This window comes from Lepisosteus platostomus, chromosome 9 (genome assembly GCF_059453375.1).
Source record: "Lepisosteus platostomus isolate fLepPlt1 chromosome 9, fLepPlt1.hap1, whole genome shotgun sequence".
Classification (NCBI taxonomy): domain Eukaryota; kingdom Metazoa; phylum Chordata; class Actinopteri; order Semionotiformes; family Lepisosteidae; genus Lepisosteus; species Lepisosteus platostomus.
Genome location: NC_142619.1, coordinates 18236159 through 18249479, shown reverse-complemented (window position 1 = coordinate 18249479; position 13321 = coordinate 18236159). Strand labels below are relative to the sequence as shown.

General features: G+C 35.6%; 1 protein-coding gene across 2 annotated transcripts; it reads right to left on the bottom strand.

Annotated features, from left to right (window-relative positions):
* Positions 1 to 141: 141 nt before the first annotated feature.
* On the bottom strand, positions 142 to 9509 carry rabl2 (RAB, member of RAS oncogene family-like 2). 2 transcript variants are annotated; one of them, XM_088647109.1, is made up of 8 exons: positions 9434 to 9509; positions 8274 to 8303; positions 7160 to 7239; positions 5251 to 5330; positions 4568 to 4679; positions 3536 to 3633; positions 2422 to 2505; positions 142 to 1994 (listed from the first exon to the last, which is right to left on the bottom strand). In XM_088647109.1, the coding sequence occupies exons 2-8, from the start codon at positions 8297 to 8299 to the stop codon at positions 1917 to 1919; spliced, it is 558 nt and encodes a 185-aa protein (XP_088503235.1). In that variant the 5' UTR covers positions 8300 to 8303; positions 9434 to 9509; the 3' UTR covers positions 142 to 1916. The 2 variants fall into 2 exon arrangements, with proteins under 2 accessions (XP_088503235.1, XP_088503234.1); XM_088647108.1 differs by having other exon boundaries at positions 9076 to 9502.
* Positions 9510 to 13321: the final 3812 nt, after the last annotated feature.

Sequence of the window (13321 nt, the reverse complement as noted above, 5' to 3'; positions counted from 1 at the left end):
GGGGACAATGGATTATACTGGCGCAACTATGCTATTAAGTTTTAAACCTAATCATGTTTATTAGCATAAAAGAGAATAATTCAAGTAAAAGTTATCATGGTTTAGATGTAACCTACTGCATGTGAGCAACAGTGGATTACATAATCAATCATAAAAGTAGTTTAATTGAATAAATTCCAAATTTAGCTGTTACAGTATGTTCAAGCAAAACATATTTAGATTTTTTTGTCTTTTCATAAGTCTCTTTCTATTTTCCGGAGGAAAGGTAGTTTTAAATGTGCCACCAATTTTAAACTGCATATTTATACACATGTAACCAAACTGATAATGAAGACTTTAAAAAAAGATAAATCACTGAACACACAAAGCCATCTGTAGTTAAATCCCAATGTGAACATGACAGGACCGTGTATGGGCATGGGAATGGGCAATTCAATTTAACCTTGCATCCTTATTAAATTACAATTAGTACAAGTACAATCTTACTGCACAATAAGCTCACAAATGACTATTTTTTGTAATAGGGCATGAGGAATAGATATAAAATAAATTCCCTGTGATTCCCAAATAACACATATTATCAGCAAAGATAATAATAAAGCATTACTGCACACAAATGTAGCTATATACTGTATATACGAAACTGAAAGAACCAAAATGACTTTAAGTTTCTTATAGCCACCATGATACAGCATTCAATAAAGACATACAACATGCTAGCACAAATACTATACAGAATAAGTAATAATATAAAAATACAGCTTTAAAAGTACATACAATCATGGGCTTTCACAGTAATTAGGAAACAGACTATAGAACATCAACCGTTTATAGATTTTGCGCTACTTAGGGCGAGACAGGTTGAATAATTTCAAACAGTGCACATCTTCCTCATTTAGTTTTGTATACCCTGGTCGAAATTAAAACAAACCATTGATTTCTGCAATCCAGGCCTTTAAAAACCCTGATGTTGGCATCCATTTTTTTTTCCAAAACAATTTCAAAGATGATTTATAGAAGGCCAATGTGACCATTGTTGCTTTTCACAGTTCAGGCTACAGGAAATTGTAATTGAAAATCAGTTTCATGAATCAATAAATGACTAGATATTTAACCAAATATAATTCAGTTTCTACAAGTCTCCCTTTTTATAGCATATGGTCTACACCTTCTGACTTTAATGAATGCAAGTTTTTATTGTTAAAACTAAAGTAAAAATTAAAATAAGTTTAATCCTGCTTGATTAATGAACAGATTGCGATTCCTTTGCACACTGGCCAAATATATTAGCAGGCACCGAAGAACAAAAGAAGTACAAAAATTAAATTATACTTCAAGAAAATATAACCATGCACAAGAAAGAAATATTTTGAGCATATTAAATTAAATATTGCACAATTCATTCAAATTGAGGATGATGTGTTCATGCACTGTACATTCTTGATAAATAAAGATCCCCTATCAAAACAGTATGAAAACTAACGCAAGCATTTGTTTTCGATTCTAGTACAATTACTGGAGATCCAATCTGTCAGAAAATACAATGCTGTATTATGCTGTTTACTTAATCTCCTCCGGATAAACGAGGAATGACAAACAGAATTTGTTGAGAAGCAACTATGATCTATTAAATCAATTAAATGAAAACAAAGCTGATTCTATCCTTATTTAAATGTTATTTAACAGATAGAGTCTTTGTATACATAAAACATACCTCTTATTTGAAACCATGTATCGTGCACACACATTAAAATCAGCATTCTACCCATAAAAGCTTTGTATGCCTTTAAAATAACATTTTCAGCATGGACTGTTTTTATAACTGTTTTTTCCGTCCTATTGGTACCAAGAATAGTACCAGAAGAAGGATCCCTCAAGTAAAACCCTGGAATTCTGCAGAGTCATCACAATACTGGTCATGCTGACTTGGATTTATCTTCCTTGGAGACGTTATCTTTATCAGTAGTGTCATCTTTTCTTTCCAGTTCAAAATTCTGCAGGGGAAAAACAAGGAATTGTTCCTGAAACCACAGGTCATTGAAAAGAAATGTGATGTGGCGCATCCAGTAAAAAAAAATTGAAGGAACTGAAGGAACAATGGATACTCTCCAGAAAACAAGATAATTCGTGTAGTACGTGGCGGATAAATGTATTGTGAATATGGCAAAGTATGCTAATATAACAGACTTCCTAGCCTGAACCATTCATTTTCTTGATATCAAATTTATACAATTTGAAAACATGAAATGCCCACAAAAGCACCAATCAAAGCCTAATTTTAAAATGTCAATGAAATGTATACCTTGATGTGTATTCTCCTATACTTAAGGAGAATGTTACACATTATGTTAAATAAAATCCAAAGTTTCAACTGCGTTAGAATATGCTGAACACATAATCATCTCGCCAGAAAAGGTTTACCTCAAGTTCTCGCATTACTTCATCCATGAAATCGCTTGAATTTTGTTTGTAGGACATTGCCAGTTTAATTGCATCTCTGAACAACTGTCGAATGAACAAAAACCAAAACACGTTGCAGTTGCAGCTTTAATAAAGACTATGAAAACATAAGCATATACTGTAAGTACATTAGTTGGTGACATCCCATATCTTTTTTTGGAGCCATGCATTAGAAGGGCAGATTGAAAAAGAGGACAGTGATGAAAGCCTCATTTACAAAAACAAAAAGGAGGAAGACAGGAGATATGGGGGCCAGTTAGAACCTTACTGATATTGAGAAGCAACTCCCCAATGCGCTTGAAGGAAGAAAAGCCGTTCAGAAATTAAGACTCTAGAAATAATTTAATAGACAGACTTCAATATAAAATGCTCCTAACCCTGTAGGTTCTGACATCCGTGATAAGTTAAAATCATTTGTACCCATTAAATGTGAAAATTGAAGCTTTACATATTTGTAGCATTACATATTTGAATTTCAAACTCAAAATATAAGAAATTGTATACAGGGAGTACTTGCAAAATATGTTTAGAAATATTTAAAATATCAATGTGATAAATAAATAGAGAAATAAATATAGTAATTTTAAGAAATACAATGGACAAGGACTATAACACTTTGTGACGGTCACCTAAATTTGGTAGCATTGTGATTGCTGATGTAAAGTCCAAACAAAATAACACTTCAAAAATGTACTAAAACTAATATATGAAGGACTGATCATTAGCAAAAAAAATATATTTATCAAGGGTAACAATATTGTGGGAAAACATAAACATACAGAATGCAAGAACTGTTTAAAAAATCTAGCTAGTGCTAATTATTGTAAATCTTTATATGCAGTTGTACAGTTACAACTTTTAATGAAATGTAAATAGTGTAAATATATTCATGTAATACTTTAAGTGAAAATACATTAAAACAACATTATGAAACTAAACTCTTATGAGATGGAGAAATACAGTCCACACAGCACAAAACAAACAACACATTTCCACAGATACGTGGCTCTTTATCATTGTGAGTTACACCTAGCAGTTCACCTCCTTGTTCAACATAATAAAACGGAGTTCTCACCTTTACTACATTAGTCCCATCAGCTGCAGATACAAAATACAATGGCAGTCCTTGTTTTTTAGCAAAGTTAAAATTTCTTTGGGTCACCTTCATATCAGCTAAAACGCAGAATAATAAAAATACAGAAAGATAGTTCAGGAGAGGTGCAAGAAAAGGCTTTTCAATTTTCCAAATCTACACATACTAATTATTATGTATATTTGTGTGTCTATAATCTTAAAAATATATAAGCATGAATTTCATTTGCTTTCTTTTATGTAAATAGTTTGTGTGAATTAACAACAAATGTGGCAGGCAGTTGAAAAGGCACTGCTAATATACCAACAGCAAAAAAATAAATGATACATTAACATCAAAGCTTGACAATACCAAAAAACTCTCATCAGCTACAACAAACCACGTATGCAATACTGACAAAACTGTAACTGATATGCAAATTGAACTTACTTATAAAGTGAAGATCTTGTTCAATTAATTGTAATATGGAAATTGAGGACTGTGGCGTCATAACATTTGTTACAAGTACAAAGGCACAATAGTATCTATTATTTTTTTAATAAAGCATTGGAAATGCAGGGCCTTTGCCAGGGGCAAATTTTCCCAAATTAAAATCGTAGTTGTTGAAAAACATGAAATGTATGGTTTGGGGGCAGCAAATTGCATTTTGCAGCATTACACATAGTATCTTTCACATTTAATGCCAGTATTCTGCTGCCCTTTTAAATCAAGTGGCATGCTTGGCAAAGTTGAAAAATCTAGATAATTGAGAACATTGCTAAAAATATTGTAAAACCTAAATCTGTCTATCATAATTCAAATAATGCCTAGACCTTTAAAACTACTTATGAATGTCATTCTGCACTAAAATAATGTGTATCAAAATAATTATTATAAACCCTTTTTCACACAGTAAAATTCAGCTTAGAGCAGTTACTAGTCACATTAATGTATTTCCAAATATGAGGTTATTTTCAAAACCTTAGCAATTAGGTTTGTCCTTTATACAAAGCTTTGTTTTGGGGGAAGACTCACCATCTATTTTATTTGCAACTACTATGCAGGGAATCTCTGGGCGATACTCCCTTAGTTCCATATACCAGTTAGAAAGATTTTTATACGTGATCTTTCTCTGAACATCAAATACCTACAGAAAAAGACATAGTATATAAAGTATCATAGTCATTGCATACACACCCTATCAATTTGTATGCCCACCTCATACATATGAGCAATCAAAGGTTAAACTAAAATTCTTAATATGCGGTAAGAATGCAGTTTAGAATAACATTTTAACATTTAAGTTTATCTGAAACTTCTATCTACCTTTGTGTGCTCATTCTAATAATGACCACTAACTAAGTTTTATCTACAAAAATATAATTGTTGTTATACTGTTTGGTTATTGTAAATCTCTTCCAAAGTAATTGAACAAGTCAAAACAAACAAGTATAGGCTATGTGTTATTGATGGTAGATTATTTATAAAACAATCCAGATGTTTGAAGAAAAACATTAACTGGAAAATATGGCCAGTTTATTCTACATGTCTATGATTAGCAAAAAGTGCATAATAAATACAACTGCTCTTCAATTTCCACCTTTACCCCCAAGTCTTTTCCCTCTTCAATTGGCTCACTAAGTCAGAACTGAAAACAGTTGAAATTACAACAACTAGGTGTTTCTCAGGTCTACAGTTTGCCTGGCCTTCTTGCTTACCATGATACAAGCATGAGCCTTATGATAATAAGAGGGGTGCATGCTCTGAAATCTCTCCTGCCCTGCTGTGTCCCAAAAGTCTAAAAGGGAAAGATTAGGAATTTACTGACAGTCAATTTTTTTTGTTGATTGTTCAAATAACATTCACAAAAATAATACTGCACTCTGTGTCAGGCTAGGAAGCTTTTATCATACAGTGCTACAGAAATTATAGATTCCGTTTTTACTTTTAGATTAACATTTAAAGCAGCTCTCTAGGACACTTTGCATGTCAGTATAGCAAACATTGGTTAGAATTATGAAACAAATGTTCCACACTCGACTTGAAGTGAAAACATCTATAATGTACTGTATAACCCAAGTCAAGTTAGCTGCAGAACACTGTATTCACTGAAAGCTACAGAAACTTATCAGCTTCAACAGTGGACCAAGAAACTGAGAAACAACTGAAAACTTTTCCCCTTTAAATTCATTATCTATTGATTCAAGATAAAATAACTGATCTCTATCTTAAACTATAGTGCAATATACACGTATTGGAACATTATGAATTTATTTGTTTTTTCTTCTAAAATGTTTTGACTAAAAAGCTGCTCAACAAAAGAAACCATAAAGGTGAACAAACATGTTTTTAATGCAATACTGTTCACATACACATTGCAATTAATTGGCATTTGCAGCAGTTTATTTACAACATGTGCAATTAATGTGGTCTACAGTCAGCTGAAATCACTTACAACTTTGGTTAACTTTTTTCAGGTTGTTATAAGATGTGAACACAGGAAAGAAGACTAAGACTAGTGCTTAATTTTGCCACTGTGATGCCACAGTAATCAGAGGCTGATAAGAATAAAATCCCAGGATTTCTACAAGCTGGCGGCATGGTGCCGCAGTGGTTAGCATTGCTACCTCACAGAGCAGGGCCCTGTAATCAACTCTGCACCTGGGGTGCTGTCTACGTGGAGTTTGCATGTTCTCCCCCTGCTCACAGGGGTTTCCTCCAGGTACTGTGGTTCCCTCCCACTGCCCAAAGACATAATGGTAGGTTAAGTCCCTTCTGGGACAATTGGCCCTGGTGTGAGCATGTATGTGTCTGTGTGTGTGGCCTGCCATGGACTGGCATCCCCATCCAGGGTACCTGGCACAGTGCCTGCTGTTTGCTAGGATAGGCTCTGGCTGCCCCATGACCCTGAATTGGATGAAGCAGTTAGAAAATAGATGCATGGAATTATAAGAAGGCTCCTCAGTTTAGTATATTCCAAGACTTTTTACAGGAGAGGATGAAAGAGAATGGCTGGCAACTAAACCTAATAAACCTATACCTCGTCACATCTGGGCAGCCAAGACTTATGCCCTGAACTCTTCATCTGAATCCATCTTTGCTGTCACTTGCAAAGAGCTCATAAACTGCTGAAGCTTCCAGGACATTACGGGATCAGTAGAGCTAGGCCTGATCTGAGTCAGCTATGTGAAACCGTAATCCATGCTTGTTACTTGCTCAACAGCCACATCTTTACTTAGTTTAACCTAAAGAAATTAGCTAAAATATCCTTATTAATTGGATTCAACCAGTTAACATGCTTCTGTCTGATGAATCAAGATTTCCATATCATCAAACATCATTGGAACATAACTCAGGTTCATACTGTTTTGGCATTCCCAAATCTAGCAATTCATTGCAATTTATTAGAGCACAGTCAAAGGCAGACCTGAACCCTGACAACGTCAAGCAGGCATTGCTGGAATGTAGTCATTGCTGCAAGAAGGTGGGACTACCCTGCTTGAAACTTTGTCACCTAAGTATCTAAAAAAGAGGGCTTTAAACAGCCAGGGTAGTATTTAATATATTTACATAATATCATTATTACATTACCCTGTGCATTTCAGTATAAATTAACTTTATACATACCTACTAACACTGTTTTGTCATCAATTGTCGTTGTGTATTTATATAGTGTCAGCGCATACGTAGACAGTTGCTGAGGACGGCTGAAGTAGATGTTAAGAACTGAAATACGGAAATAAACTGGAAGGTTTCTGCCAAATACTCCATGAAACAGGACTTTAGGTAACATCTGTTCATCTGTCACAATCACTCTGATCTTAAAGGCAATAAAATCTTAAAATCCAGCCATCATTTAAGAAATTCAATACAATAACTTATAAAAAATGTTTTTCTAAAAATGATTTGAGGAGAAACTTCATTTCTCTTTATACTCTTCACTAATTAACTGGCAAAAGAAATAAAATACACTGTGTGGGACATTTTGAAAAGGAACATATCTTACCTATCCATCTATATAATATATATCCATGTAATATATAAATATTATATATATATATCATATCTATATAAGGAACAAGTAATAGGTTTATTCCATGCTAAAAAAAAAGAAGAAAGAAAACACAACTTTTCGGCCGTGGAGCCTTCTTCACCTGAACCTACGCATGCTGACGCAGCTACCCACCTGAACTACTAATATCTATATAATACCCATTAGTAATTAGGACCAGTGCTAAGAAAACAGATAACTCTCAATGGAGCTGTCCATAACTAATATGTCTGTATACGATACAAAATCATTAAATCCCACCTCTGTGTCTTTTTAGACACCTCTGTGTCACCTGAAGAAGGCTCCACGGCCAAAACGTTGTGTTTTCTTTCTTCTTTTTTTCAGCATGGAATAAACCTATTACTTGTTCCTTTGCAACCTACGCATGCTGACGCAGCTACCCACCTGAACTACTAATATCTATATAATCCCCATAAGTAATTAGGACCAGTGCTAAGAAAACAGAGAACTCTCAATGGAGCTGCTCATAACTAATATGTCTGTATACGATACAAAATCATTAAATCCCACCTCTGTGTCTTTTTAGAATCCAACATTACATTATGTTTGTGATGCCATCTCACATACAATGATCTAAATCATGCAATTAGAAAAAAATCAGAGAGCAACAAAAGCAAAAAACACAGTATAAATGGTACGTGAAGAAAGTTATTAGACATCAAAGGATACTAGCCATCCATTAGGAATCTTTCCATTAACCTGAAAGACAAACAAAGGTAGGTTAATTGGAACTAAGATTAACATAGCAGGATAATTTCGGTCATAGATACTTATACGCTTTTAGAATTTAAATCATTTACAAATAGATTAGAAAATGTCGCTTACAGAATAATTGTAACTGTTCAAAATAATAAATACTCTTTGCTAGTTTACAATGATTGTCTTCTTTTGTGATTCGAATCTAAAAATCATTCGGACTTTAAGATAAATTAACGAGGTCTGTGGCTCTAAATGGCCCAGATCGTGGCATCAATTACATCAAAATAACATTCATATCCAAGTTACACCAATGAAATGTTTGATGAAGTACAAGCATATAAATATCGAAGCTTCTTTCCGATTGTTTTCACAGAGCCGCGAGTCAAGGTGGAATAACTACCCACTTTGTTAAGAAAGAAGCATGTTATGGTACTTAGTTATTCGATGAGAAATTGAGATTTAAGATTCCTTCCTGTGGTAAAAAGTTTAAGTAATAGTATTATAAATGTAAAGAACTGTGATATGGCCAATGTGTCCTGGAATTACTCTATATGAATGCGTTTTACAGCGCAACCTTTAATGGGCAAATTACACTTCAATAGCATCTTCCAAAGAGCCCCATAATAAATGCAAAAATTCTAATAACTGCTATACAGTGCCCATGATTCTCTTTCACGTAAATCCACTGCAAAAGCAAGCTGACTGTAGCTATAAACCTCGCAACAATGACATTACATGGCTTTGCTATAGCCAGAGATTGTGATTTACTCACTTGGATTTTCCAACAGCACTGTCACCTAAACAAATTATCTTGACTTGTTCGTCTGCATCGTATTTCTCTTGATCCAGGTCAGGAAGGGACGCGATATCTCCAGCCATGTCTCAAAACTAGCAAGAGTTCTCACAGAGTAAGCAGAGCTCTGATTACTGTCACTTCATGTAGAAAATATATTGGATTAGTGCATCGTCGACATGTTTAATATCTGGATCAAAGTGAAACAAGTCTCTAAAGATATTAAATACTTTTCAGGTCCTCGAAGGCATCCAGTAACCTACTGATATCAGTAAATCGATACTATATCTATAGATATTACAAAAGCCCTTTCATTCTCTGCTGCAGAAAACCTTACTTTCAAATCGGACTCATTCAGACGAAACCGTACTATCAGCAGTAACCACGCAACACAAAGACGCTACCAGAGGACTTCCGCCGGAAGTGTATTCTAATGGCCCCAATGAGAAGTTTAACTTATGCCTGAATTTTAGCCGTTTACTGTATCGTTTGTATAATATTAAAGACAATAAAATGAATAACAATAACAATAATTGATTACGATACTTTTTTACTTAACCTTATTTATTTACGTAAGCTGCAACTGCAGACACGTTTTGTTAGGGTTTGTATAGTTAGCTTAATAGACCAATTTAAATTCAAAAGTAAAGTGGCCGTTTAGATATACGTCATTTAGTTAATTTTATAACAGAAAAATTGCTTTGAAATCAATTTATATAGTCTTCAAAATTATATATTTTACATTGTTCTACTTTTGTGTGATTATATAGCGTGTCTAATAAATAATTGAGAAATATCATTAGATTCTGTCTCAGTTGGTGACCCTTAAATGCAAGAACTGGTTTTGTATCTCACTATATCACCTTGCAATTATATGGGTGCTAAGAACCTTTCTCCCCTATATCCTTTTTTTTCTCTTCCAAAACAACAAATGCCCCCCAGAGACCAGAAAAGACTTGTTATCCTACATATTTTTTTATTACAGTACATTAATCAATATACCCATCTCACAGGACCCATGGTAACATTTTCTATAACTGCTTAATTGACACAGAGAAGACATAACACAACTTATCACAGAGAGGCACTTACTCACAGAACATACAAGAGCCATAATGTCTCAAAGGAGCATTCCAGCATCTCTGTCCTCTAAAACCAGGTTCAGTTGATGACCTGATGTACAGAAAAGAAACTGTAGTTTTAGACATCTTCTTCAGTCTCAGCCATCCTAAACAATATGGTTCTTCATGTACAGCACCCCAGTGAGTCCACCTCCAAGGGAGGGAGAAAGACAAGACTGGAGCTTTCCTCTGGTGCTCTCTACAGTCTCTAGTGTCCGAGTCCTCTCCTGGGTTCTGGGGTGCAATGACTGGGGTTTTTGTTTTGGGTATGGGCAGAGCTAAGGGCTTTGGCTTGGGTCAACTAGCTGTATGCACATGTCCAGGTGTAACAATGCATTGTGTTTTCGAACCCTGTTACAGAGTCCCACCCCCCCAGTCCAAAGTCCAGTTAGACATGTCTCACTATCCCACGTCACCTCTGAACTGCCTCATAATTAATGAGTGTCTGTGCCAGGAGGATGTGAAGCTCAAACGACAAACAGAGAACCACATCAGCTCTTAAGGAGACCATGCCCATTCTGTTCAAACTTAAAATCAATATGACACCTGTGGCCTCACACCTGTTTTTTCACTTTGTGATGACACTGACAGGAAAATCTTAAACGTTTTGGACATAATTGCTTGACTATTAATGTGAATGGTGGACATTCACATGCTTATCCCCACATTGATTTTAATGTGGGGATAAATATGAGCCCACAAAGACAATGGTACCTCCTGAAAACAAGCCATAAGGATGTCCTCGCAAAGTAAATGATTTAAACTAAGTGTCATCTCGTAAAATCCGTAAAGTGCCGATATTAATCTTTTTTTTTTCATTTTAGCTACATCTCAGTATATGATGAATACATGTAGTTCAATAAAAATAGATTGAGAGTCAATGTGAAGATAAAAAGGTGGCAATAATGTGTGTGTTTGTGTCAATGTCACAGAGAGATAAAAGTACTTGTAGGACAGTTTGTTTGGGGTTTCGGGGGACTATGTTTAGTTTCCATACAGTTTACAGGTAGTCCTCCACTTATAACTCAAAAATCGCAATCACGTGTATTACGGTACTACACGAACCATACGGATGCATTAAGAATTAACATGCATAAATGCTACATTGTGTATTACGGCTTTGTTATATTTTTTCACTAATTTTACTTTAGCCTGTATGACTAGAAGGCTTAAAGGCATACGCTTTTGGATCTGATCTTCCATCCAAGTCACTAATAATTTGTCCGTTTCATGAATAGGACCTGGTCTTTTTTTCGTTATTATTGTAGCTTTCATAGGTGGTGATCCTTTCACTGCTTCACAAATTCTTTCCTTGTCCTTTGATATTGTGGATATTAATGAGAAAAGCCCAAGTCTTGTGTGACTGTCGATACCGATTTTCCATTTTCATGCTGCACTATTGTGTTCACTTTCATTTCTAAATCTATTGTCTTTTGCTTTCATTTTTTCCTATCTGTGCCACCAGAACACTCACTTTTGTGCTTGCTAGACATTTGCTTGCTGACCACCCAAACAATAACATGCGCCAGCATGATGTCATCAATGTTAGACATTACAACCAAATGCGGTGACACGAATATAATATACCATACTGTACAGTAATACGATTAAGGGGACAGCCGTCGTAAGTGCAAGTGGTCGTAAATCGCATACGTTATAAGTCAAGGAACACCAGAGTTGGCATGTTTTTTTTCCACATTGTGTCTGTTTTCTTCTTTGCATCAAGGTCTCCAAACTTTCCCGGCACAAACAGTAGAACAGGTGCTAATCAACAAAGATCGAAGGACACACTGTTTGCCTAGACACCCATACAGTCAGTGGTGACACATTAGATTGTGTGGGGGGTGTAGAACAGGCTGAAACAGACATGGAACAAGAACAGAAGAGGCTGGGACAATGCACCATGATAACTGGTCAACTGCATACAGCCAGTTCCTTAATGAGCTCCCACTTGTTAGATCTGCCTCCCCCCTGTGATCACCTGTACACTCTTGCACCTCCTTCAAATACTGGAGTTCTGGTTAGAAAGAGGGAATCACTACAGGCTGAGGAAGGCGACAATGGAGGTGTCTAAGAATGCAGATAAAGTGCGTGACACCTGGCAGCGTAAATATTTCCAGCCTCAAAGCAGAGGGCATGTTTGCTGAGATGTAGTGGGTCCAGAGTCTGTGATCCAAGCAACCAAGCAAAGTTTGCAGAGGAGTAGCTTAGTTAATTAAGGCCTGGGTAAATGAATAAGAGTCAATCAACAGTCCACACCATATAAAATCAGATAAGAAGGAGGAAAGAAGAGAGAAAGGGGGAAAAGAAGGTCAGACCACACCAGAGAGAGGAGAAAGAAACAGATGCAACTTAACTGGTGCCAGGCAAGAGTCTTTTCTTCATGATCATCTGAAAAAATCCAATTGGAGCTACGTATCTGAGTCTTGGTAAGAGAACTTGCTATTCTGTAGCTTGCAGGGAACTTGGAGTTACTGAGTGAAGGGTCCTTTGGTTTAAAACTGCCTCTCATGCTTGGTGGGTACATTTTAGAATAGGCTCCCATTTTGTGGTGTCCGGTTTAGACAAAGAGCGATTAAATCATAGGTTGTATTCTATTTAGTTTAGAAGGCAGCTTATCTCTGCTTTGGCCTCTGAAGGCATTATTTAAGATTCAAGAACTTGGTAGCAGCCTGAGGTTTTCTGGGTGTCCTAGATGTAGGTCTTTGAATCACCTTGCCAGTAAACTTGTAAATACAGTAACTTGTGTGTTATATGTTTCTGTTGTCTGTAGTGTAGTGTGTGTTACTGTCATTGTTAATAAATATTTGTTTAACCTAAGTGTACCTAAATTATTACTCTTTCCATAAAAGTTGTGCCAGAGAACAGAAAATGTGTGTGCCTCTAAATATACCAACCACTTGAGTATATTCTTGGCAGAAATCTTTGTAGGTTATGATCATTTATTTTACTTGACTAATCTACTTAGTCGGTTACTGAATTTCTCCATTTTCACAACCCACATTTGTAACAGTATTTAGCCCTTGGTTAAAAAAATAAGGCTGGAAGACTTGACACAGGAAAGGTCTCAGAGGAAAAAAGGGGGAACTCGGACAGAGCTTGGT